The sequence below is a fragment of the Hypomesus transpacificus genome, chromosome 15 (genome assembly GCF_021917145.1).
Source record: "Hypomesus transpacificus isolate Combined female chromosome 15, fHypTra1, whole genome shotgun sequence".
Lineage (NCBI taxonomy): Eukaryota > Metazoa > Chordata > Actinopteri > Osmeriformes > Osmeridae > Hypomesus > Hypomesus transpacificus.
This window is the reverse complement of record NC_061074.1, coordinates 6038096-6065522: the sequence shown is the minus strand read 5'-3', so window position 1 is coordinate 6065522 and position 27427 is coordinate 6038096. Positions and strand designations below refer to the sequence as shown.

The window sequence follows — 27427 nt, the reverse complement described above, 5'->3', positions numbered from 1 at the left end:
GAAACGGAGGCTAAAACCGTAAACTATAGGGATTCGTTTATTGATACAGAAGTGGTTGTCAGCAATGTACTGCATGTGATGTCATGAATAAGATGATATGTGTAGCCTACACGAGCAGCTTTCAACCAACGATTTATTTTTGGCATCTGACATTAGCGTTCACCCTTTTTCAAAGGGGTCCACACGAAGACAGACTGGACTTACATCGCATGCTAAGAAACTTGTTATCTCATTTGTATGGCGCAATAGGCCAATATTTATTGTGTGAATAGGAATGAATTGCCGTCATTAAATGGATTAACCACGCATTTATTCCGTGAGTAGGAAGAATATATAATTTCTTGTGGGCTATTTGCACTTGCATGCCAGCACTGTAAAAGGTCATGATAATGGCCAACAACACGATGTCGGCCTATGTCAAAATGTGGCATTTTAGGGCACTATGTTCATAGAAACCGATGTTAGTCTTCCATTTTTCTATACAACGAGAATCAAATGCATTACGTACATTACTGTGGGATTCCAAACAATTGTACAATGTTCGAGTATATATATATAGTATATATACATATACTATATATATATATATATATATATAGTATATGTATATATATATAGTCTGTCTATGGTCTAGCATTTCATATGATTTCCAAGGCAGTCTGTCGACAGCCTTGGCACTAAACAGCAAGGGGCGGAGCATCTGTCATTGTGCATTTTATTGAGTTTAACCAGAGAATGGTTTAACCATAGACTGAGATTAACACACCAGTTCAACATGGCCGTAGTTTACACACATTCTAAATCCAACTATCTAATTTGCCCCGTGCACATTTATATTACGCATAGGCTAACTCATCAGTCAGGTCGTGACAACCGGTAATGTGAATGCTGGATTTTTTGTCGCCACAAAGTAACATGGCAATTTTGTATTTAACCTGCACGTCTTGGCCACGTGATTAATTCGAGTTCGCGGGTTTGTAAATGAGCCCCAACCTTTTATTCGCATTTAACAACTAGTTGCAATCCTCATTTGCCCAAAAAACAAGCCTTCTGCCAAGCCGAGACATAAATGATGTAGCATTTAGTCATTATAAAATTAACGATAGACTAGTCTAATATTCAGTCAACTTTTTGGGGGCCAGGGCTGGTTAGGCCTACTCTTTGTCCCCCAGCCCTGCCTTGATTCTTGTGGTTGCTTCTGCAATTAATGGCCTATAAATCACAGCTATGATGCAATTCAATGATGGTTGCTTGTGTACAGTAGCCTACCTCTGCAGCCAATCAGAATCGAGTATTCACCCAGACCATGGTATAAACAAGGGTATAGTTATTTAGTATAAATGCAGTTGTCCCATTTACCCTATTTGTTGTATTGTAGCCTGTCAGCAACGCACCTATATTGTAGCCTTGGATACCTTGCCAACCCAACATGACCAAAGAAGACGAGATCCCTGATTGGGTCGGAGCGCTGGAGTTCTACGATAAATATGACCCCAAGGAAATTCTGGGAAGGTAGGCTACAGCTTGTATTAGCCTATTTATAAGATCTATAAAAATAAGATCTAGGTGGTTGTCTTTGAGAACAAAAAAGTATTAAGATCTACTAGGGGTTAATTATTGTTAATCAGAGGGTGCATACCTGCTCTTGTGACCAGCGTGTATTCAAGTGCATTTGTTTGGGGTCAAAGGTAAGGTATGCTGCATAAGATTAGTTTTGAGTGTTGATGTATTCTCAACAAGGTCACATGCTGGTTAATGAGTCAGTGATGTAGGGATGTAGTCAAGACATGTTCCTCTGCCAGCACAACATGCGTGTAACTCAGCTTCAACATTGTTTTTGAATTAATGGATAAAGATCTGTGTTGATCAGTCATAAGAAGGAATAAAGTTATAGCCTACTTACTTAGGCTACTTTTTAACTTGAAAGCTCAAATGAATCACATTTATTACCTACAGTAAAACAGTTCCACAAAGTATATCCTGGTCATGCTTTCTGGAGGAAGTCTTTGTCTGGGGTGTTTGTGAATAATGGAGCCATTCACCATATATGACTATGGGACTGTTGTTAATAATCTGGTGCACAGGTTTCAAGTTTATTATTATGTGTAACAGCTAACATAGTTAAACCCAGACTGTTGTGGATTCTAAATCCCTGTCCAGATATTTTGGCAATTAGTATAACATTTTTTAGGTATTCCAGAAACCCCTTTTATATCAGATGATGTTTTTGTCTCTGACTGTTCAGGGGAGTGAGCAGTGTGGTGCGACGTTGCGTTGATAAACGTACTTCTCAGGATTATGCTGTAAAAGTGATTGACATCACTCCCTCTGACAAGATGACGCCCCAGGAGATTGAAGAGATCCGAGATTCCACTGTTAAAGAAATAGATATTCTCAAGAAGGTCTATGGACAGGATAACATCAGTAAGCACATTCCACGATACATCACACACTTTTGCATTTTAGAACAGATGATGGAGCATCCAGAAACACTGTGAGCTGATGTACTCCACTACTTTCTCAAACATTTAAAAAGTGACAACAATCATAGAACATAAGGAGATATTTGCACATTTGGATCGCACATGGGAGAAACTGTTCTATTCCATGTTGCATTAATTTATCTACTCAAGGTACATGGTTATGTATACACATCCTATGGATGAACAGCTTTGATCCTTGCTCTAAAACATGTTGACCTGGAATCCAACTGAAAAAGATAACATTGATAACACACACACACTCATACACTGACGTTGAATCAATTTACTTTCCACAGTTCAGCTGAAGGACTGCTATGAGTCCAAAGCCTTCTTCTTCCTAGTCTTTGACCTGTAAGTGTCCAACATACACTATGTTAAATAGGATGCTAACAAGGTTTAACAACATTCAATTGCTTTAAAACAATAATCAACCCAACTGCCATTTATCATTCTTAGTCTGAAACTAAGAAAGCACTTAAATAATGTAATCTTTCATAGGATGAAGAGGGGTGAGCTTTTTGACTACCTTACAGAAAAAGTTACCCTGAGTGAGAAGGAAACCAGGTTTATGCTTTTTTATATAGCAACATTTTGCATATTCAAGGTACATATAGGTATATATTTGGATTGTAGGTAACTCATGACTCTCTGGGCCCTGCAGGAAGATTATGCGAGCTTTGCTGGAGGTGGTTCAGTTCCTCCACTCCCAGAACATTGTCCACAGGGACCTGAAGCCAGAGAACATTCTCCTGGATGATGACATGAACATCAAGCTCACAGACTTTGGCTTCTCTGTGCAGATCCAGCCTGGCCAGACACTGAATGGTTAGTAACATTTCAAACATAGTCACAGGGAAAACTGGGTGGGAAACGTTAACCTGTTTGTACAGTACATAGGACACAACAAACACAAATATACTACAATTATATTTTGGTGGGAGTGAGCAAGGCAGGAATAACACTACCCCGATCCACACACACTTATGTCAGCTGATAAATGTTAAGAAGCAACTGGACCCTGTGGAGCTATTTGTTGCACATTGACCTTTCTAGTGTTCCCCTGTCACTTCTTGGGGTGCACATGACCTACAGAGGCAGTTATCAAGAGGTAAATAGTAAAATAATGCAATATTTTTCATAGATATGGCAGGCTTTTCATTACCCACAATTAGAACATAATAGGCCTACTTACATGGGCTTTAACTTAAAACAACTGCTAGCACAAAGGGGTTTTTGGCAACACTTTACATAAAAATGACATAAACCTATAGTAAAAACATTGTAGGAACATAGGAGCTGTTTTTTTTTTTTTAAGTTTAAGACGGAACAGTAGGGGGGAGGGATGTAAGAGGCATGTCGATGTTGTAAAGGTACAGTTGAAGATTGTGTTACCCAAACAAGATCAATGTTAACATCCACTTAGCCCTGGATATCCCAATCTCTCCCATACCAATTTTTTTTCTAACTTTTAATACTAGACTGTAATGAAATTTAACCACACAGCAGTTTCTGTGTAACTACATTGCTGTTACTAGCATTGCTATGTCGTTTCATAGATATGTAGTGACACCTTATTGTAAACTGTTACTGCCTTTTTACATGTCAAATAGTAAAAACAATTATGTATTCAAAACATCATTATTGATAGCATCTGTCTTTTCCAGAGGTGTGTGGGACCCCAGGGTATTTGGCTCCGGAGATCATTGAGTGCTCAATGGACCCCAACCACGCAGGATATGGCACTGCTGTGGACCTGTGAGTAGCAAAACTGTCCCCTTATTCCACTACCGGCAAATTGCAGATTCAGGAGTTACACATTATCACCAACTTTTGAATTAATGTTGTATTTTATACATATAATGTAAGACACAGCAACAAAAGACTATAAACCTTCATCATCTGCATTTTTTTTCTTAAAAACAGATGCCCGTTAAGACAGTTTTTGCTGTGATTCCAGGTGGAGTTCGGGGGTGATCATGTACACTCTTCTGGCTGGATCCCCTCCCTTCTGGCACAGGAAACAGATGCTGATGCTGCGTATGATCCTGGCTGGCAAATACGAGTTCTCCTCCCCTGAGTGGGACGACCGCTCTGACACTGTCAAAGACCTGGTAGGTTAGAAGACGGACCACAGAGGTCATAAGGTCATACCAGGCACATGTACAGTGCCCTCCAAAAGTATTGGAACAGTGAGGCCAATTCCTTTATTTTTGCTGTAGACTGAAAACATTTGGGCTTGACATCAATTGATGAATGTGAAACCAGAGATCAACGTTTCAGCTTTTATTTCCAGGTATTTACATCAGGATCTGATGCACAAATTAGAAAATATCACCTTTTTGTTCGAACCCACCCATTTGTCACGTGAGCAAAAGTATTGGAACATATGACTGACAGGTGTGTTTTGTTGCCCAGGTGTGTCCTATTACATACATTATTCAATCAATAAATACCACTGAATGTCTACACTCAGGTTCAGATTGGGTAAGATAGGTTTTGTCTATGCAGACTGTATTCAGAGGTGAAAACAACATGAAAACCGGAGCGCTGTCTTTGGGTGAAAAACAAGCAATTGTGAGTCTTAGAGAAGATGGAAAATCAATCAGAGCCATTGCAGAAACATTGGCCATAGCCAGTACAACCATTTGGAATGTCCTGAAAAAGAAGAAAACTACTGGTGTACTAAGTAACAGACCTCGAACAGGTAGACCAAGGAAAACATCAGCAGTTGATGACAGAAACATTGTGAGAGCTGTAAAGAAAGACCCTAAAACAACTGTTAGTGAGATCAGCAACAACCTCCAGATGGCAGGAGTGAAGGTATCACTATCTACTGTTCGCAGAAGACTTCATGAACAAAAGTACAAGGGCTACACCAGAAGATGCAAACCACTCATTAGCAAGAAGAATAGGAAGGCCAGGCTGGAATTTGCCAAAAAGTACAGAGATGAACCTCAAAAATTCTGGGACAAAGTTTTATGGACTGATGAGACAAAGATTAACTTTTACCAAAGTGATGGAAAGGCTAAAGTTTGGAGAAAGAAAGGAACTGCTCATGATCCCAAACACACAAGCTCATCTGTGAAACACGGTGGAGGTAATGTCATGGCTTGGGCTTGCATGGCTTCTTCTAGGACGGGCTCATTAATCTTCATTGAGGATGTAACACATGATGGCAGCAGCAAAATGAACTCGGAAGTCTACAGAAACATTTTGTCTGCCAATTTAAGGAAAGATGCAACCAAACTGATTGGCAGAGCCTTCATCATGCAGCAAGATAACGACCCAAAACACACTGCCAAAACAACAAAGGAGTTCATCAGGGGCAAGAAATGGAAGGTATTAGACTGGCCAAGTCAATCTCCAGACTTAAACCCTATAGAGCATGCATTTTACCTGCTTAAGAGGAGACTGAAGGGAGGAACCCCACAAAACAAACAACAACTGAAAGAGGCTGCAGTGAAAGCCTGGGAAAGCATCAAAAAGGAAGAATGCAAAAGTTTGGTGACGTCAATGGGTCACAGACTTGCTGCAGTTATTGAAAGCAAAGGATTTGCAACTAAATATTAAGTCTTATTCACTTAAATATGTTTTAAGTATATCTGTTCCAATACTTTTGCTCACATGACAAATGGGTGGATTCAAACAAAATGTGATATTTTCTTAGTTGTGCATCAGATCCTGATGTAAATACCTGGAAATAAAAGCTGAAACGTTGATCTCTGGTCTCACGTTCATTATTTGATGTCAAGCCCAAATGTTTTCAGTCTACAGCAAAAATAAAGGAATTCGCCTCACTGTTCCAATACTTTTGGAGGGCACTGTACATGCAGTCACACATGGAGTACACAGTCATCTCATAACCCACTAAGGCACATACACATGCAGTCACACATGAATACACAGTCATCTCAAAACCCACTAACTAGCCTAGGCTAAAATATAATTGTGCCCTTGCTGAACCAGGACATCATTAATTATTTGTATTAGAATATAGGATACCTATAGTTTTCATGCTGTGAGTAGTACAAAGCTCCATGTTAATATGACCCCTTTCCTGTTGTCAGATCTCTAGGATGTTGATCGTGGACCCTCAGAAGCGGTACACAGCCTTGGATGCCCTGAACCACCCCTTCTTCCAGCAATATGTGGTCGCTGAAGTTCGACACTTCAGCCCCTACAGAAAGTTCAAGGTAATGGGGGAGCTGCTACAGCCAAGTCAAATGTGGGTAGATATTTAAACTATGAACCTGGGATAAAACAGCAATAATTAAAATCATCGGTGCCTGTTACAACTACATTCAGAAGAGTTCTTTGTCTGTTGAAAATCAAACTAACTCCAAATATTTATGAATTGATGAGTGTGGGCTAGTTGATAAACATTCACATCCAACCCAATACTTATTTCCAGGTCATCTGTATGACAGTACTCGCCACAATGCGTATTTATTGCAACTACCGCCGGGCCAAGCCTGTTACCAAGGAGGTGATCAAGAGTGACCCGTACGCTGTCAAGCCCATCCGTAAGCTGATTGACGCCTGCGCCTTCAAGATCTATGGACACTGGGTGAAAAAGGGCCAGACCCAGAACAGAGCTGCCCTGTTCGAGAACACTCCAAAGGCCATCCTGCTGTCCCTAGCAGCTGAGCAGGAGGAGTCGCCCCTCCACACGTGGTAATGCTGCTGCAGTTTCCCCACCGCCTGATTGTAGAAGGGCAGGAGGGCCTGTTGCTGAATGCTGCCTGTCCCTTTAATCCTCTTGTCTAAGTGTGTACTTATGTTCTACACTGGGAAGAAACTGAAAGACAGGGAAAATATGAGGTGGCAACCTCTAGAATATTCTTGCATTCATTTTCAGATGTGTGTGTGTATGAGTGCACATAACTTGAATTGCCACTTCAGGAGAATAGTTATGAATTGACTCAGTGGATGCTGTAGTGAGGTTGTTAGAATGTTGGGGAACTCAACATAGGTCTGAGCCTTGGGTCAATTTCATTTTGGAGGTCCTTATTTCACTCAAGCAGATCCCCGAGTGACGACTAAAGTAATAGCATGGTATTGTATGTTAAATTAGGATTGCGCTGAAGGGTACTACAGTATAGCACTTTTGTTTGCATTATTATCCATTTGTTTGTTTCCTTTCTCCTGAAAGGAGTTGGATTGAATAAGAGGTTGTGGGTAGTCTTTAGCAGCCAAATGTAAGGAATCATATTCTTAATAGATTAATTCAGCTGCAGTGAAAACAAATGGCCTGTTCAGAATAACAAGAGTGTAATGTAAGGTAATGTGCCATTGCAAAATAAAATACATGTGTGGCATACAGAGTAATGTATGCATGCTAGATAGGGAATCAAGGAAGACAGTAGTATCAAAGCATGTCTTTAATCAAGTAACTGTAAGCACATCTTGTCATCTAAAACTAACTTCAAAAAGGTACTACTGTTACTAGATAATGCAATGCATCGGTTTGCTTGAAAAGCTTGTAACGCTTCTTAGCGCCACTAAGTGTTTCCCTCTCCCAGTTCAAGGCAGTGCAATGAACCTTCATACTTGAAACAGCATGTACAAAATAGGTGCATTCTTATTTTTGCCTTATGTAGGCTGTACTGTATTTGTTTACAGATAAGTTTGAAGGGATACTTTCAACCAACCTTGGGTACCAAGTGTTGGTTGAACTTTCAAATGTATGCTAAGTATTTATTTAAAAATAAACTTAATGTTGAAATGGTGTTTTCTAATCATGGATTTTGTAAAAAGGAGACAATTCTATGAGGGAAAAGATAACTATCTAAATGCAAAAATATATCTCAGAGCCATGCAAGCCATTTATTCCAAAGAGTGAGGTAACATTCTTGGTATGATCTACAATTAAACACAAATTCATTGAGGCTTCATGGAAACATTGACATGGCAAGACATACTGAATTATAAAACATGAATACATGCACATAAGAGGCCTGCCCGTGTCTCTCGCTATGTAGGATGTCTAACCTCCGAGACGGAGTTCAGCATACACACTTCACTGGCTCCTCAATTAACCAATATACCAAGTGCTGAAGTCCTGTTGCTCATTTTGGTTTTGACTTTAGCCCTTTAGGGATGACATGCCAGCTCTCATGATCTCATCCACGAGAAGAATGTTGCTCGCTATTACCGTGCTGTTGATAGAAGCAATACATTAGAAAGTGAATTGAAAAGGCTAAGTGAATTATGATAAAAAGGCAACAGAACTGTGCCTTCTTTTGAATAGCTGGGTAGTGTTACCATGAGTGAAGAAGCTGTTTCTTAACACTGTAGTTGTCCCATATGCCTGCCTCGGCAGCATGGATTGGTTCTCCTGCAGAACACAATAAATGGGAGAAATGATGATCATTTGAAATGTCCTTAGGAAATGTGTATCTTAAAAATCACTAACCCTTAAACAGATATTATACACAATGCAACAGCTACAAATTCGCCGGTCCTTTAAAATGAATGTAATGTCAGACATTCAACTGCTATTCAAACACTGAGGGTCATACCAGAGCTCAGGTCCACTCCTACATGCTGGCTGCTCTCTTTGTACTCAGTCTGGAGTTTGACCAGAGTCTCCTGAGCATCGTAGCCAGAGTTCTGGGCCAAGACCTACACAGAGAACAGAGGTCAAATGGTATACCAAAACACAATAAGCAAAACAAAAAAGACAACACTGGATTAAATTGTACCAAACCCTACTGCATGAGTTACTGTTGTGCTTTACTGCAACCTCATAAGTACTTTAGTAAAATACAATAGAAACACTGCACGTAACACACATTTGACACACTGGCAATTGACTCAGCTCTTTCATAAAAGGACAGCAGTGGTAACAGACTGACAGGTACCTTGGGGATGATGAGAAGGGCATCAGCGAAAGCCTGTACCCCCAGCTGAGCCCTGCCTTTCACGGAGGACTTGTGTTTCACCAGAGCATCTGCCACCGCAACCTCAAACGCCCCTGCCCCTGCCACTACACAACCTGCACAACACAATCAGCCAGCTCATTATCAGGACAGCAAGCTCCTAACTGGTTTGAAATGTGTAATCTCAAAATGTGACGTTTCAAAACGGTCAGTGGACAAGGGGGTGTCTAATTAGACCAATAAGGCATAAGGGGAGCTTTGATCAAACATTAAAGCCTAAAAGTTAATCACTGAGGAATGTGGCCTTGGCTGGTTCGTAACAACTGGTCAGGTGAGAGGGATATTTATGTATACATAGGTGGCAAGTAGTGAAGTCAGGACAAATACACATTGACATCTTGTGATCAAAAATCTAAGGCTCGCAACTATTTGACATGGTCCAGCACTTATCATAGATTATAAGGGAATGGTTTCTTTAGCATTGTCTGCCTACTAAATAGTATAATTCAGAAACCACACCCAACTTTCAATCAAAGCATTCAATTCAGAGAATAGTTTTACAGAGACTATTCAGTGTCAAAGGAAGTTGTTTTTTCCAGCATACTAACCGTCTTCAATGGCATTCTTAACCGCCCTCAGCCCGTCACGCACAGCGTCTTTGATCTGGGTGAGGGTGTGTTTGTTGGGTCCCTTCACTAGCAGGGTCACTGAGCGAGGGTTCCCACACTTCTCAATGAATGTGAACTTCTCCTCGCCCTAGAGCAGAAAATAATAAATAACCCTACAATGTGTCAAGTGTGTATTTTCATAGTATCACCACCAGCCTACACATGCAATCTATATAACTTTTAGGTGATTCAAAAACAGGCTACGATTAGTGTACAGGTAAAACACTATATGGATCCGAACTGGTTGATAAGGTAATGTACACGTAGAGCTTGCAAACATACCAGGGTATGTTCATAAACCAGACCGGCGTGGCCCAGGCAGTCTGGTGTAAGGTCATCCACAGAGTTCATGGCCATCCCTCCACAGGCTAGGGTGAGTCTAGGAGTAGAGAAGGGCATGAGTGTATGTACAACAGATGCAAACGACACACACACACACGACTGTTGAACGTTGTTATATTCACCCTCACATTTCATAGACAAGACGCAGTTCAGAAGTTTTCCATTAATCAAGTTGAAGTGTGAAAGGTTGCTTTAGCATGGTGTCTGACTGGGTTCACTACTGACAGAGTGACACAGAATTCGGCCATGCATTTATTTATTATGGTTGAATACTATTTAGAAATCAATTCACAAAATACAGTCACCTCTCCATGTTCCTTCTCTTTGCTCTACGCAGAGCAACAATTCCTTCTTTGGCCAGCGCATCCAGGGAATGGGGATCGATGCCCTGTCAGGACGGGGGGAAACAACAGAATTAATCACAATAAACACGGTCCTTCTGTTACATAGCAGAGATACAGACCATGCATTCCTACACCATCACTGACCCCTGCACTTTGATTTCTGCATCTCTTATATACATAATATTTAACTTTACGTTAGACACAAATCCATATAGACATATTCATACCTTCTGGTTGATGACCACAAAGCCTTTGGACCCATCAGCACACACTGCATTCTTCAGCTCAATAATTTTCTTGACACGATCCTCGATGAACTTCCTCTCTGCGGAGACCAGCTTCTCGCGCTCATCAGCGCTCTTATAGAAAAAGCCAGAGTTGACTTCTCTGAAATGAAGTTACAAAAGAAGGCTCAACATCTAGGCTCCATTGCTTGTATTCATGCTAGCCTATATACTGTTTACCTACGTTTTCTCATACTCCAAAGACGCATTGCAAGTGAGCACATATGCGTCCTCAACTCTCTTCTTCATGTCGGGATGACGGGCACCATGGTCCAACACCAAGCCTCGGATCAGCCTATAACAGCACAAAAAAAACTGTTACACCTCGGCAAAGATGCACAAAGCGTGTTGTGACGCACACAAGTCTCTGCATCCATGTAAAGCGATTGGTGTGAGAGGGTGAGCACTCACACTGTGTCGCTGTCTGTCTTGTGTCTCATCTCCATGATCTCCACCATGTAGAGGTCGATGGGCTCATTGGGTTTATGGATGGTGAGCACAGCATCAACAACAGCCTGTAGACAGTCAGTCACTTAATTTGTTGCTTGTAAACATGTATCACCCAAATGTATCTTTTGGGTGTTTTGTAAAACACCCACATGATACCATTATTTTAATATGGACTGCAGGAAAAATGGTCAGTGATAGCCACATATCCATAATCACTTACTTCCGTCAGCAGATCCGCCAGTTCAGTGTGAACCTTGGTTCTGAGGGAGGTTCGGGCAACATGGATGAGGGTCTCTCTGTCCATCTCTTTAGTCACCTTCACCTGCTCTAAGACCTCTAGGGCTTTCTCTTTGGCCGCCTCGAAGCCTTCTACTATTATCCGTGGATGAAGACCCTGTGAGAAACACACACAAATGAACCATGTTGCTAATGCTCTGACTAGAACAAATCTTAACCCTAATTTTAAAGAGTTTATGAGCCTGCCGTAAGCTTAAAACCCATCAAGTTTGACCAAAAACTTAGGATGTCTTACCTCTGATACATACAGGTCAGCTTGTTTCAGGAGCTCTCCTATGATGAGTACGTTGGATGTTGTTCCATCTCCAGTGATATCATCCTGTGCTGTGGCCACTTTAGCAATCAGAGATGCCGTCGGATGCTGAATTTGCTAGATACACAGGAAAAAAAGGCATCAAACTCTGAACAGGTACTAAAATCACAGCAGTATTAATACATCATAAAATGCAAAACATGTGAAATAGAATACATGCTCTCTCTTGTAGAGTTAACTGCAGTAGAGTAAACAGTAACAGTCTAAAGAAAAAAGCTTGTGTGCAATGGAGCATTTATGGTTCACGGTCAAAATGAAAACAAACCAGATACCGACATACCATTTCATGCAGCAAAACATTTCCATCTTTGGTCAGCTTTATGTCACCAGCCCCAGATACAAGCCTGCAAATGATACGAATTAGTATAACGATTAGTTTATAATATCAGATTTTGGCCAAGATTTTGAGAATGACTACATTCTCCGCCACCCGTGTTTCAGAAGTTCCAGTCTACAGCCCCACAGCCGGATAGTTTGAGTCATTTAAACCATAGCATGTACGGCATATAACAAACAAATGTATATCAGACGAGATCGGTTAGCTAGCCCACTAACCACAAATGGACAGGTAGTGTTGTCATTTAGCAACGACAAATCAACTTAACTACACAACCCCTCCCTTTCTCGTGCAAATGTTAGCGTTACCTTGCTATTTGGTATGAGCTGAACATGCATTATGATCGATTGTTCAATATTTCTTTATGAAAGGTCAGTTTTGATTGATAGTATTTAACGATGTGAAACTTGTATAACAACTTTGACCAAGCTAACTAGTGGTAGCACAATTAGCAGCTTCTCTACAGTTGGCTAGCTTAGCTGACGCGCCATTGCTACGCATGTAGCTAGCGTCAAGCTAAACACTCACATTTTCATTGTTCCTTTAGGCCCCAAATTACTCTTTAACACATCTTGAAGTCCACGAGCAGCACTTATGTTAACAGCAAGAGCAGCCTGAGCTCGAGCCACCTCAGCTTTTGGATTTAATGACTTTATAGCAGACATGACGACGTTTCTCTTAACGCTAACTCAAAAATGCTAACAAATTCTGGAACTCTCTTTTCACGTGGAGACATTCAAAAGCCCCACCCCGATGTAAAATAATTGTCCAATCGGATGGCTTTTATGATTTGCGAAAAGCGTCGCTAGTGTATCGCAGGTCGATAAATATGCGAAGTCACCCGCTTACAACATTCACAAAGGTTAGATTTACCTAAATCTACCGCTTTTACAATTTATTTTTTAGACCAAAGTCAGCATTTATTTATATGTAGATTACAGCATGTGCGTCATAACCTGTGATTGACAGGCCTGGTCGGTAATTAGCTCGCTGATTCGTCGTTCCTGCAGGCTCAAATTGAATTCAAATTCAAGTTTGTCCTAATAACTGATTTACGTGAATGAAATTATTATACAGACTATAAATATTAATAGTAATGGGAATGTTATACTCTTACTAAGAGTAATGGTAACGTAGGCTTTGAGAGAGTGAGCTTGCATCCTCTTAGAGCGTTTATTAAGTTCCAAGAAAAGTGCTTTACCATTTATTGGATCTGATTTATTCAGATGACAATATCGATAACTAAAATATTGTTTTTTTTATACATCCATACACGTTTAATTTAACGTTACGCAATACCCCTTGCTTTGGCCCCCACTTAAAACTCAGCAGTGGGCGGTCTCACGTACCCGGCTTTCTTTGGAAATTTAGCTGTTCTCTTCCTCACCAGTGAATCCATTGAATGCATTGCATTTTGGGGTTGGTTAACAGTAGCAGTACCATCTCAACGCTTTGTTACCAGTAAGTATTTATGTATTTGTCTCCACACTAAAACCTTGCAGTGCCGTTATAATCCATAATGTTAGTTGACATAATGCAGAAGAGTGACATTCAGGAAGAAAAGGCACGGGCATATTTTCGCATGTGATGCAAATACATGTTAGTTTATTTTTAAGGTAGCATTGCCTAGTAGTTGCACTTAAGAATTCGCCATTAATGCTGTAACTTGATGATTTAAACCGTTGAAAGTAAGTCGCAGCGTCTCACACATGTTGGCATAGCCTTGTTTTTTGAGCGCTTGCCAGTTTTTTTTTTCTTCCAACAAGCAGGGTGACGCAACATGTACAGGATAACGATCAAAACATGTAGCCTAGCTATAGGCTAACACATTAATTTTGAACTACGCATATAATCTCATAGGCAGTGATAATATTGTCAACTGTCAACAGAGAATACGATAGTCATTGTTACAATATACTGCTTTTGCATTGGTCGATTCGCTGCTCTTCGTTTGCATATAACGGTATGTACCTCCTCAATTCATTTAAAATACTTGTACGATCTAAGTTATTGCATTTTCCCATCTCTTGATCGATTAACAGTCCAGAGCCGAACGAATTACTAACTAACTACTGTGGCAATTTGATATGTACTTTAACCCAGATTGACCAAGTGCAAAATTGTATTTTTGTCTCACACTTTCTTGCATATTTTGTTTCAGCATAATGACAACTTTATCACAGACAAAGGAAATCTTCCGGAGAGCAGATGCTGTCTGTTTCGACGTGGATAGCACTGTTATTAGAGAGGAGGGCATTGATGAACTTGCTAAATTCTGCGGAGTTGGAGATGCAGTAACAGAAATGTGAGTATAGGATTTGTATGTCAACTGAATGATGGCTATCCACGTGATTTGAATTGGTCGAACGTAAACTCGCAACAGTGTCAGTTTTTGTTTCAGGAGTTGCAAACATTGTACCGCATATCAATAACTTTGTTGCATTACAGGACTCGCAACGCCATGGGTGGATCAGTGACTTTTCAAAAGGCTCTTATGGATCGTCTCTCAATCATTCGATGCTCAAGGGAACAAGTAAACAAACTGATAACAGACCACCCCCCACAACTGACCACAGGTATCAAGTAAGTGTGTGTGTGAATGTTTCAACTTTTTATTTCCCTTTTCAAACCAAGATCTATCACTGACGAAATGGGCATTATCAGGGCATGCCCTTATACCGTTTATGACATGACAAGTGACAGGTCATTTCATTATTCAGGGAGCTTGTCGACAATTTGCACCAGCGCAATGTCAACGTTTTCCTCATCTCCGGTGGTTTCCGCTGCATTGTGGAGCATGTTGCATCTCAGCTCAGCATTCCCCTTCATCATGTCTACGCCAACCGGCTCAAGTTCTATTTTAACGGTGAGTCACCAGGTCCCCCTTTCCAACTTCGGGAAACTTTGGTTGGTGTTTTAAATACATTGGTTCATCCTATTTTGTTGGATGGGAAAACATTGTCCTTTCTATATTGTAGGGGCACCCTAAAAGCCAATTCAGCAAATGTATTTGTTGAGCTCATCTTTAAGTGGAATGCCTACACCCACTTTAAATTATAGTAAATGAGAAGAAGCATAAGCCATTCCTAAGCTTGTGTTTTCACTCTCAAAGTTTAGTATCCATGTACTTGATACATCTTCCTAATGAATGACTATACTTGCCCCCCTCCGTCCAAGGTGAGTATGCAGGATTTGATGAGAGCCAGCCCACTGCTGAGAGTGGAGGAAAGGGCAGGGTGATCAACATGCTCAAAGAGCAGTACGGCTTCAAAGACGTGGTGATGATTGGTGATGGTGCTACAGACCTGGAGGCCTGTCCCCCTGCAGTAAGTATCTACACTCTGGCATATTTGTAGGTGTGATTATGTAACTCAATTGCTTCAATTACTATATGCTGTAAATATATATACTGGTAATGTAACAATGGCTTGTTTTTTTCAGAGTGCCTTCATTGGATTTGGTGGAAATGTGGTGAGACCACAGGTGAAAGAGAGGTGCTCTTGGTATGTCTCAAGTTTTGGAGAGCTGCTAAAAGAACTTGAGAAGATCTAACAAGGGATACCGGGGCTTTTTGAGAATTCACTAATGTAACTAATGCCAAGTTTAAATATATTTTTTAACTCATCCAGTCAATAGATTTTTTTTATAATGAATGGAAATGTTTACACTATAATAGTGGGACTTTAGGAGGTGGTGTTGTCCCTTGAATATTTTATACTTGTATAGAACACTAAAAAGTTAACCAAATGTCTATTTGGAAGGATTTTGTGTTTTTTTAAACAGCACTTTCCATGTTAAAGCTTAAGTCAGATTGATAACAAAACTGCATAAAATGTGTGCCATGTGGAATACAGATTGCTACTGACACAATAAAGTGTATAGTGCAGTTTGGGATGTCTGCCTTTTTTGTTGTAATTGTACATTTACTATCCCAGATGTTCTTTAAATATTTTTATTCATGTATGACATTCTTGCCACCTGTCAATTTACCCTTACATCGGGGGGGAAACTGGACATGCTACTATAACACTAAAACCTCTTAGAAATCACAATAAGCAGTAGCATGACTGCACAATTACAGCATCAGAGTAGTGGTTTACACAATACATTAGATGTTATGCCCAACTGAACATGTTCAAACCGATAAAACTTGTTTAAGAAAAAATGGGCATGCAATCATTTTCTCATCGATAAAACAAAAGCCATGTTCACCAGCACAGTACGATAAACACACGTCAAGCTTTTTGCGTATAGTGAAAAGGAGAGACATGAGGGAATGCCCACAGTTACGAACAAAAGTATATTTTGGGGAAAAGCAGACATCTGGATTTCCATGTACTTCTGTGACAACTTTAAGGGCCTGGGCTTCATTATACAACTTGGTATTCATAACCTTTTACAAACCTTGTGGGCTGATGATGTCAATGACCATTCAAGAGATTCTCCCATTTATAAAGGACAGTTTATGACACACTGTCCTTTTGGCCTGTCGCCAACTAACTGTTCCTTCCAGTGACAGCATTGCTTAGCCTAGACTTTGCAAAAAGTGTCATTTGCAATTAGTGATAGAGCATGTAATAGAGGTCTTCAATATTTACATTAAATAAATACATAAATAACTATATCACTTATTGAGCATAACACTTTTTGTTAAGTCTTGCCATACCTGCCCAATGAATTAGCTTTATTATTATTTGCTGCAAAAATACAGCTGCTGCAGCTCTCCTTCAAAGTAGCACTTTGGTTCATTTCTAAGAATAGAGATGAGCCGTGGTCTACTGATCAATCTTAATGTGACACAGCATGTGGTACAGAGGGTATCCACCTAACAGATCAGGAGGTTTACATATGCTGATGTTGCCCATCCTACCAAAGAACAAATAGACGTTTGTGCGCACGCCACTGCCCTTCATCTTATTAAGGAAAGAGCATTTCAGCCACAGAAAGAAAGACGCTGTTAACTTTGCCTTGAACTTTGTCTTTGAAATGCATTTTGCAAGTACTACCTATAGTTTGCTGGTGCAAAGTCATAATATGGTTATGTGAAATAAATCCAAAACAGTGGGTTCATTGGCAACAGTGACAGGAGGATGAAACCATGGCAGTGAAATATTTATAGACGTTTGTTACGCTAAAAAGGTTTGAGGTTCAATGTCTGATTTCTTTTCCTTTACTGCAACGGTGAAGCCTTCATTGGGATCATAATCCTTGAATCCATGTGCTGAATGAGAGGAACTGAAAATAAACATCAGACATCGAGTCAGCTTGCTTTTAGAGGAAATTCTCTAGCTAATGGCATTATAGTTCTTACAATGTCAGCAAAAGAGCCAGTTCAACGACAGTGTGTGAAACCACAGTACATTGTGGTCTTCTGAATATTACTCACCTGTATAATACACAACCTCGTCCCAGCCCTCATGTTGCCAGGCTGCATTCCTTGTGTCTTCTCTGGACTGGAGGTCTTTGTAGGCTGAAATCAATCACAGTATGTTTCAGCGAGTGGTGTGAGGAATTACCAACTCCCAAGCATTTTGCAAAAACTTGTCTCCAACAGGACCTATGCCGACACAGGTCACAAGTCCCTGAAGGTCTGGAATGCGAGATGACAGAACATTTCATTTCTGTCAAATGTTTGAATGAAGCTAGTCCTGCTCACCCCAGAGATGGTGCACCATGTACAGGTTGCCAATTTGGGAGAAGAACCCTCCTACTGCCTCACGGTTATGCTGCCGGTAGCCAATGGCTCTGGCCCTGTACAACAAAGAGCAATTACACTCAACCCAGACCAAGGACACAGGCTATACTTCCTCAGACAATTCACGTGAGACAATCAAGACTGAGATTCTTCTTTTCAAGGACTAATGAGCCAAGCTAATGCTTCTGAATGTATCATTGAAAGCATAGAGGAGCATATAAATATATTTTTAAATGGGGTTGGCATTATTTCATTAAATAAGCAATTCCCAATTTATATTTAATTATGATCACAGGCAACAATTTTGATTCTAGCCCAAACCATACAGTATGCATTTCATTTGTCAGCATTTAATGTTGATGTAATGTTGTTGCATACCTTATAACTTGATTATCTGCCAATTACTCATGAGCATTTCAAGGAATTCCATAATCAGAGCGTCCATGTTCAACCAAAAATTAAACTGGGCAGGTTTGATACGTTTGAACAATGTGAAACAATGATTATTATCATGCCACAATTTGCCATGTAAGGATGAACTATGTTTGAACATAAACCTGATTAAGTGCAACTGTCCACTTTCAAATGCTTCTGTTGGAAAGCAAAAAAATAAACTTAAGGCACATTCTTTTAACATTGAAACTAGGAGGAAAAAGGGTGTGTTAAGAGTTGGCCCTGTGCTGCAGGGATTACAATCTTGTATAAAAATAGTATCTCTCATGGGATATGACTATCATTGAGAAAATTACAAAATAGTTTTTTGTAACTACATATGAGTGAATTAAATGTAACAGGCCTTACCAGTAATTACCCCACTCAATCATAGTTCCAGGCTGTAAAAAAAGAAAATTAATAATGTTGTATTTAAATAATGTAATTCATAGGCTTCTGTTTCTGTACCAATTAAATGATTCCTCCAATGACTACTCTCCTTTGCTTATAAAAGCACATCTCTCTTCCCTGTTGTCTGGGGTAGGCTCTCTCTGATTCTGACCCTGTAAGGTGAGTTACAGCCATGTCAGTACGTACTCTGAGCTGGTAGGACCTCAACTCATAGATGTTGGGTCCTTGTCTAGGGGCAGGCTCGTTCCAGAAGCTGAACTCCAACAGGAGCTGGTTCCTACGAGACAGAAGCATCTTCCCTCTCTCCTTTCTGTACTCCATAAATTCCTGCCAAAGGAGATCAATACCAATCATTATTCTGCAGACATTGCAACATAAAAAAGAAAAACAACAATTACAACGGGGTAGGGTCCTGACTAAAACAGTTTGAGGACCTGTGCTCGAAAGTGAAGTGACACTACATCACAAACAACACAGACACGCCATGCAGACGAGCAGTAGAAAGAGGCTGTAATGATTTAACCTAACTCTTGTTAGGATTACCATAGCATAGTCTATCAACTATTGTCTCTTGAGGCCTCTCTCTCTCTCTCTCTCTCTCTACATTGTGTACAGATGTCTCTCTCCCTGAGAGCCTACCACAGACACAGTAAAAGCCAGTAGAGTTTTGCAGGGAGAGACTTCCTTTCCGCACCAGCTACCAAATCCTGGCCTACTGCACAGAGGCCAAGACCTGTTAAGATGCTCGTTCAAACTATCTTTCATTGTGTTGTTATAATCCATTAAAAAACTACCTGTTTATCAGCATTGTCACATGCACATAAACAAAGAAGCAGAATGTCAAAGATGAAAACATAGTTTTACCTTGTTCTGCTTGAGTTTATTCATGGAATCAGTAAGAGCTGGGTAGCCTCCTCTATACCGCCACATATGGACTGCAAAACACACACACAATCAATTAATAATGCATTGTTTAGATGTGAAATATTAGCATATCAAGGGGGTAACAAAAACACTACTTTACCTATAGTGAATGACAAATAATTTGAAAGGCTAACGTTAAATACCGGAGGTGGAACAGGCAACATTAACGTAATTAATTAACGTGTAGAGCTAGCTGATTACATATAGTGTGGCGTTCATTGCTCTTTTTCAGTGAAGGGGAGTATGACTGCTTCTACATGTAGAACAGGTGTTGCCTATCCCCTTGCCAGCACTCCTACCAGCCTGGTCTTGCTCTCCATACCAGGTATTCCAGGTGCCCACCAGTTCACAGGGGTAGTACTTATCAGCATGGATGGATGGAAAGACATCCTCACTATAATAAATAAAAACAAAACTTTATAAACACATCTGTTGTGTGAATTACCTCATGTCCTACTCCAATGCTTAATAACCATAACCAACCATTACATAAAACACAGGCCTCCATACAGGAACAATGACTGAGCATTTGCATGACGAATTGGGGCAATGATAAGGATTTACAACTGCTCTTTCCCACTGAATGTCAACAAAACATTAAATGGCAATGCCCATCTGGAAAGGATTTAGTCTGTGTCTGTGTCAAAATCAGTTACGTGTGCTCCAATACTAGTAAAGGCCATTGTGAGTCATCTTAAGTACGGCTAGCCTATAGACATTCACCAAGGCACTTTTGCCATTCCACATGTCAATCACATACCAGAAATAGAACTAAAGACATTTTGTAACTCTTCCAGCTACTTGTTAAGTCATATAATATCACCACAATTACAACTTTTCTATAAAGAATACAAAATATAAAACCATACACACCAACTTAGACAATAACAGGGACACTCACCAAAGTTGGTTGTATGCATCCAGGCACTCTGGTTTGACATTGTGGACTGCAAACAGAAACAGAAGAAGGGTATTTAGCTCTCTCACTTTGTGAAGTCTACAGTCATATATACACTTTGAAATGTATCTTGAACATGTAATAACATACTTACACTGAATTTTGTATAGGTTGCTCTCCTCATTCTTGGTTAGCAAATGACTGTGTGCATCTTTTCGGGGATCTACTTTCCTCACAAACAGTGATTTAAACCAGCTGTCTTCTCGGTTTCTGTTACTCGATGCTGCCAAACCCCTACAGATTAATACGTCTGTTAGTGACACAAAATATTGTGAGCATGGTTGCTAACATCTGTTAAACAACACTTTTATTCCACCAAACAAAACCTGTGATGTCTCCAGATGGTTCTCTACATCCATCTCTCATTTCATATTATGAATAACGATACACCACCAGACAAGACAAATACCCCTCATGCTGAATACATCTGAGACCATTTCTTGCAAGTTTATTTTGGACGTCCATGTCAACAAGTTGTGTAAGATTGCCATCAAGTTCTCAACTGGTCCTGCAATAAGCAAGTTTAATTTATAAATGAAGTCCCATAAGAACAACATGAGAAGGGTGTCGCTGACTTGACCTTGGTGGGAAAACCAATGCACGTGTCTTTAAATATTTGTAAAATAATGTTGAAAATAGCAGGTTAGCTAGCATAAACCAAATCTGACCTTGAGCATTGCACTAGTGAGAATTGTTGATAGATACAAGTAGCTAGCTAGCTTGCTAGCTTAGCTACAATAATATATTATGAGTATATCAATTCAATTAAATCAATGTACAGTTCAGTCTTTCACGGTTTTGCAGTGAACAAAACGGTAAATCACACCAATCTCCCATTTGCACAGCAGTGTTCTGTAACGCAAAATCAAAGGTATCAAAGCTAGTTAGCGTGCTAGCCAGTCACTTGCTAGCAATAAAGCAAGGTCCACTAGGCTAGCAGCAATTGCATGAAGCATGACAGTACCTGACGAAGAGGACTTAGCTAGCTAGCTGTGTGGCTACATGGTCCAAACTACAGACCCTGGCCGATCGCAACTAATGCCTGGGTAAAATGTTAAAAAAATCTCAATAACAACAGCCTTACCTGCTTGAAATGACTATCTGTCCCGTCGACCGGGCCCTGTTTTTTGCCCGATCCAGGCCACTTCCAAATCTCTGAAGGACTCTGGTCGCCATCTTCCATTGGTAGTGCTGTACTACGTAGAAAATGTTTGTGGAAGTTTACCACCGGGTGGTAGTAGAATACAACCCATGATTAATTCAGTCAGGACTAGCTGCGCCATTAGCAGGTGAACCATTCAATGTTTAAAGCATTTTCATTGTGAGTAGTGAACCACGCGACACTTTTAAATTGTAAGTAATGTAATTTTGGTGGATAAAAGATCAATTCCTATAGCACTTATTTTGAATTTGCATGTTGACTGGAGACAACCTGTACACAACGTGCTGAAGGAAAATAATGTAGTAAGCAGCAAACACTTTTTTTGTGACAGGTCATCTAAATTAGAAAAGTGGCTACTCCTTATGGATATGGCAGGTGAGTTGAGTTAGAAGGTGACTTTTGGTTGTTGTTGATCGGACTCTCATGAACAAGCCTCATCCTTTTATGGTCATTTGGTGTGTGGAATTATGTGTGGAGGGAGTTATGGGGGTTTGAGTCCAGGCATTTTGGTGGTTGTCATTCTTGGCGCTTGGGTCTTTAGGCCTCAATCAGAGACCTGGCAAGAGCTGATGGTAACACAGCTGGGCATAAGGGCCTTCCCAAAACATGAAGACCATTTCTTGTCTGGGAAAATAATTTATCCCCCTTCTCCATGAGTGGAACAAATCTATCCATCCCACCATATTCTCAAAGCCTTTCAGTAGCGGTTAGAACCGAAACTGTACTGTACTGTAGCGAGTGGTACTTGACAGTGGAGCGAGTGGTACGTGACATTAGCTAGTGGTATGCCAGTGCCTCCACTGGCACGTGACAGTGGCTAGTGGTAGGTGCCAGCAGAGCCTGTTTAAAGACATACATTCATTAGACATTCTCTGGTGCCAGTGCCTCCACTGGTACGTGACAGCACGTGACAGGAGCTTGTAATGAGACATCAAAAGTATGGTTTGGAGTCTGTTAGCACAAACAGTTTAACTTATATTTAAAAAATGAAAGTTTATACCCTGTTCTCCTATTCTAAAATGGCCATGGGGCAGTTACTTGACAGTAAACAAAAGCTGCAAGACACCCAATGCAACTGCCACGAGACACTGCCACGGGACACTTGTGTACCACTATCAACAGAACAGTAACTGTCATGTACCAGTGGAGGCACTGTCGCGTACCACTGGCTACTGTCATGTACCAGCGGAGGCTCTGGCATGTAACACTAGCTACTGTCACGTATCACTAGCTCCACTGGCACATACCACTAGGTGCCATTAGAGGTGCTGTCACGTGCCATTAGAGGTGCTGTCACGTACCACTAGCTACTGTCATGTACCAGCGAAGGCACAGGCATGTACCACTAGCCACTGTCACGTACCACTCGCTCCACTGGCATACCACTAGTCACTGTTACGTACCACTCGCTCCACTGGCAGTACCACTAGCTACAGTACAGTACAGTTTCGGTTCTAAATGCCTCTCAAAAATGTACCTCCAACAAGGTCTACTCAAACAGACCTAGAAGCCAATTCCACAAATGTATGACTAACCGACCTTTGACCAAAGTTATGGACACTGATTACCTAGTTTGATTGGGTGACATGATCCATCATATCATTTGTTAAGACTAGACCTTTAGTTGCAAGTGATGAAGACAACTGGATTAGTGAACACAGAGCTACCTTTTGGTAGTTTGAAAGAACTGCACCGAAGCATATGAAAGTTGACTCTAATTTCCTGCTGATTGTGTTTCAAACACAACTAATGGATTGAAGTCCATGAAAAAAGTGGGAAACAAAGGCAAATCAGGTGGCTTGGCACTGAGAAAACGCTAAATTTTTATTTTTGTGTATTGAAGGCTATCTGTTAAAATCGGTCAACATTGATGTAAAATTGCCCCATAACTAAATAAAACATGGTAGATAGCTACCACAGTCATGTGGTCAGGGGTACAGTATCTTATCAGCTTATCAGTGCTTCTCTGGGGATATATTTGTCGAATTTGTTCACTTCTTAGACTAAACTAGTCCTAAAGTCCTGAAGTCCTAAGCCTCAGCTTAAAAAAAGAAAGAAAGATGCTTTCTTCACACAGCATGTTTTTTTCGTAGACCTGCTGCAAGTTTGGCCCAGAGAACCCAGTCTGTGCATAGTTATAACCAGATCTGATGCCAGAGTATCTGATTCCAGAGGTGCACCTCATCTCTCCACACTCCGCATAGGATGAGTCTTTTCTCTCTGGCACTGGTCTTTGGTTTAAACGGTGACAACACGGCATACTTACCCATGTTTGAGATTTTGTTTGAATGAGTCTGATTTATTTTCATTTATTTCTCCTCCAACCAATTTTGACAGAAGCCACTGATAGCATGCCAGGGTCTGATAGATGGGAGGCCTGAGAAAGATCCTTCGTAGCAGTGAAGGAATTTCACACCGTTCAAATATGTCTACTTTCCCTATCTGAGGGGCCGAATCATTGCACGCTTTCTCCGCAATGCTTAGACAACAGGTCAGATGTGCGAATGAAAAATGATCAGACACTGCTGAAGGCCAAAAATAAGACAATGCAGAGGAATGACGACAGGCCTGTCAGCTAACCCGGCCCTGCGTCCAGGACCCGTTTTCCTCGGACACTTTTAACTTTTAGATCATGTCTCCTGGCAGACGGAAAATTATCCACAGCAGTGTCTTTCTCTCAAGAGAGCCAAGCATGACATGGGATGACAGTGATGAGGAAGTCATTCAAGTTTTTTAATTCTTCAATGAAATGGCAGACACCATGCATATGTAACCTGGCTCTTGTGTCCATATTCCACTTAATGCACTGGATGATGACCATGCTGACTGTTGATGGATGAAAGGTGCATATTTTCTCTCTTATGTACTAATTCATCTTACTTTCTGATATGTCAAGGCAAATGTTTTCCTAATAACGTTTTGGAAGTGCAGTGCAGAATGATTTTCCATCTCTAAAAAAACTTAGATTTTTGAAGATCTTTGATGTTCTGTTGTACTTTCTGTGAGCACTATTTACACGTCGCTTTGAATTAAAAGCATCTGCTAAGTAAATAAAATGTAAAAAAAATTCAAGTAAATTATTAAATGTAAGTCAATGTTGGCTCACAAGAAATACTAAATGGGGGGATAGTGTGCTCTGTGGTTTCTGTGTAGTTGTAGGGTTCTATAGATGTTTGGGTGGATTGGGGATGTGCTTGGACATGCTGTGGAAAAAACACTGGCCCTGGTCTCTGACTGTCAATAGATGGCTTACTGAAAACACAGTGTCAAGTGTCATTGATACTTGATGGTAGATAAATCATAATTATCACTCCTGTTAGATGAAATTGACTTGGGTAATCTATGCTAGACAATGCTAATAATATATTGTAATCATTTGCTGACACAATGGTGCTTTGTTCCCTCATGAAGTATGGTTGTTATTGACTAGGTGCATTACAGAGAAATTCAGTATGACTTCACTTTTTTACCTCATTTTTCCATGTTCTGTCAGGGTACAATGTCTCCCCTCACATGCCCTCTGGACCATCATAAATTTGCCTAAAGTAAAGAAGTCAGAGTCGTGGAATTTTAGGGAATAGTTTCATTTGCTCTTGCCAGGGGAAAGCTCCAATGATGCATGTTAAAGGCTTTCTTCCCCCTGAGAGGTTATGAACATTTTGTCCAGTGGTTGCCTCATCTACTAACTTAACTTCAATCATGAACATTTTAGAAATGGTTAGGGCAAGTCAAGGGTGAAATCGAACGTGTGTGACAATTCCTGTATTACAAGTGAAGGTCAGGAGAGGTCAGCTAAATCATAAGAGTGGCTAAATACCACCAGCCATTTACGGTATAGGATTGGTCTCCACTCTCCAAGTCTATTAGCAGGTATTAAACACAAAAGCATGTGAAGTTGTCTTGTCAGTAGGTTTATCACCAGAATGTTGTACCACAAAGAAATATGCACATTGTATTTAATGGACAAGAGAAAGTCTAAAGTATCTCCAACATCTCCTTGCATTATTGAGCAACTAAAATAACATTAATTATGTTAATAGCGCTAAGGACGTGAAATAATAACATTTCCACTATCTTCCGCAAATCATGAACTTAATATTCCTAAAGTAGGTTTGTGTAAAAGTATTATTTAGCCTTGCATCTGTTGGGAGGATCATATTTGATACCATCTGTGGCTTTGAAAGACAAAGCCACATTCAGTTATTCATATTCCACCATTTGTTCTATGAAGAGTAATTTAGACCTTAGACCAGTGGTTTTCAACCCTGATCCTTATGGGCCACTGTCCTGTATGTTTTAAATGTTTCTCTGCTCCAACACCTGATTCAATGAATGGTCATTATCGAGCTCTGCAGCAGCCTTTTTGTTGCTTCTTGGTTTAAAAGTACCAGGAAACCACATTTTTATGCCTTGACACTTGTTTGTCACTTCAAACCGACTTGTCTTTGAGGTTTTACCAGAGCTATTTTGAAAAGTACCAGAGACTAGATAGCCTACAATCAATAGTTCAGTCTAAGTAGGCTACATTAGTTTCAAATAACCTAATGCTGGGAACACACCACACGATAATCCGGCTGATTTCCCCCCTTCCGACAATCCTTGGTAACGTCCTGATTATCTTGATGGTTCTACAGATTAATTTATCAGATTTTCCCTTAAAAGATTGCAAGAATATTTTTGTGTGTACCCAGCATTAGTACTGCTATACTCTAGCCTGCACCTGTTGAATACATTGTTGACAATAACTTCTCAATGACTGTTTTGGCTCTTGCAAGTCTGAGCCACGCACAGCCAAATTACAAAATTATTCAATTATTCCACCCTGTGGACCGGTGTTGTGCCCCCAGATGCACCCCCACCCTCAAAAGCACCCCCTTGCGGGAGCGCGCGCACAAACCACTGAGTTATTTACACAAATAACCAAGGTAATTCTATTATATTCTCTTAACAAAAAATTACAATGCGAAACAGCTGTCTCCCCTCCGTTTGATTGTAATAGCAAGACAAAAATATTTCACTTTTTGATTCAAGTGGTTTTTGCGCGCGCTCCTGCGAGCAGGTAAACTGCGCGAGCAAAAAACACATAATCTGTGCCTGTACATTTTGCCATGTGACCATAGCTTTTGCAGAGACTTTGTGGTTCCAAAATGTTGGTATTAGTGGGATGTTTTAACTGCATAACGATAGATTTGTCGTCTGAGATTCAGTGCTTCACATTATTCGTTAGGCTAATAACCAGTTAGCCATACTACTCCTTTTGACAGTAGGCCTAGCTAATGTAAACCTTTTTACAGTAAAAGCACAGTAGCTTCCTCCATACACCTGCCCGCTACCATTTTTATGAACTTTAACTGTAGGGCTAAACAGGGTCTGACTTTACAGCTTTACAGTCACTGAGTTCTTATTCAGTATTCCAACAAGCACTTACAGGTTCATCCATCATTTC

At 40.4% G+C, this 27427-nt stretch overlaps 4 protein-coding genes and 1 non-coding gene across 7 annotated transcripts; 2 read left to right on the top strand and 3 right to left on the bottom strand.

Annotated features, from left to right (window-relative positions):
* Positions 1-151: 151 nt before the first annotated feature.
* Positions 152-8211, top strand: LOC124477398 (phosphorylase b kinase gamma catalytic chain, skeletal muscle/heart isoform-like). Its single transcript, XM_047035134.1, has 10 exons — positions 152-316; positions 1379-1512; positions 2246-2424; positions 2780-2834; positions 2982-3047; positions 3145-3308; positions 4148-4238; positions 4441-4594; positions 6551-6676; positions 6895-8211. Exons 2-10 carry the CDS (start codon positions 1430-1432, stop codon positions 7159-7161), a joined length of 1185 nt encoding a protein of 394 aa, XP_046891090.1. The 5' UTR covers positions 152-316; positions 1379-1429; the 3' UTR covers positions 7162-8211.
* Positions 7847-13166, bottom strand: LOC124477397 (T-complex protein 1 subunit zeta). The gene is made up of 14 exons (XM_047035133.1): positions 12928-13166; positions 12343-12406; positions 11985-12119; positions 11673-11846; positions 11414-11517; positions 11187-11297; positions 10946-11105; positions 10680-10762; positions 10315-10411; positions 9973-10120; positions 9347-9480; positions 9005-9107; positions 8748-8820; positions 7847-8641 (listed from the first exon to the last, which is right to left on the bottom strand). Exons 1-14 carry the CDS (start codon positions 13062-13064, stop codon positions 8569-8571), a joined length of 1596 nt encoding a protein of 531 aa, XP_046891089.1. The 5' UTR covers positions 13065-13166; the 3' UTR covers positions 7847-8568.
* On the bottom strand, positions 10485-10624 carry LOC124478385. Its single transcript, XR_006957238.1, has one exon. It is a non-coding gene; the product is annotated as a small nucleolar RNA SNORA15 (small nucleolar RNA).
* A 46-nt stretch (positions 13167-13212) lies between the features above and the next one.
* Positions 13213-16290, top strand: psph (phosphoserine phosphatase). 3 transcript variants are annotated; one of them, XM_047035137.1, is made up of 7 exons: positions 13213-13261; positions 13790-13860; positions 14561-14704; positions 14848-14982; positions 15120-15265; positions 15577-15725; positions 15841-16290. In XM_047035137.1, exons 2-7 carry the CDS (start codon positions 13802-13804, stop codon positions 15949-15951), a joined length of 744 nt encoding a protein of 247 aa, XP_046891093.1. In that variant the 5' UTR covers positions 13213-13261; positions 13790-13801; the 3' UTR covers positions 15952-16290. The 3 variants fall into 3 exon arrangements, with proteins under 3 accessions (XP_046891093.1, XP_046891092.1, XP_046891094.1); XM_047035136.1 differs by having other exon boundaries at positions 13251-13860; XM_047035138.1 differs by lacking the exons at positions 13213-13261; positions 13790-13860 and adding an exon at positions 13869-14362.
* Positions 16291-17240: 950 nt separating this feature from the next.
* nipsnap2 (nipsnap homolog 2) lies at positions 17241-22037 on the bottom strand. Its single transcript, XM_047035135.1, has 10 exons — positions 21904-22037; positions 20914-21053; positions 20763-20808; positions 20161-20255; positions 19802-19872; positions 19124-19264; positions 18896-18927; positions 18056-18150; positions 17786-17869; positions 17241-17634 (listed from the first exon to the last, which is right to left on the bottom strand). Exons 1-10 carry the CDS (start codon positions 21993-21995, stop codon positions 17570-17572), a joined length of 861 nt encoding a protein of 286 aa, XP_046891091.1. The 5' UTR covers positions 21996-22037; the 3' UTR covers positions 17241-17569.
* Between the last annotated feature and the right edge of the window lie 5390 nt (positions 22038-27427).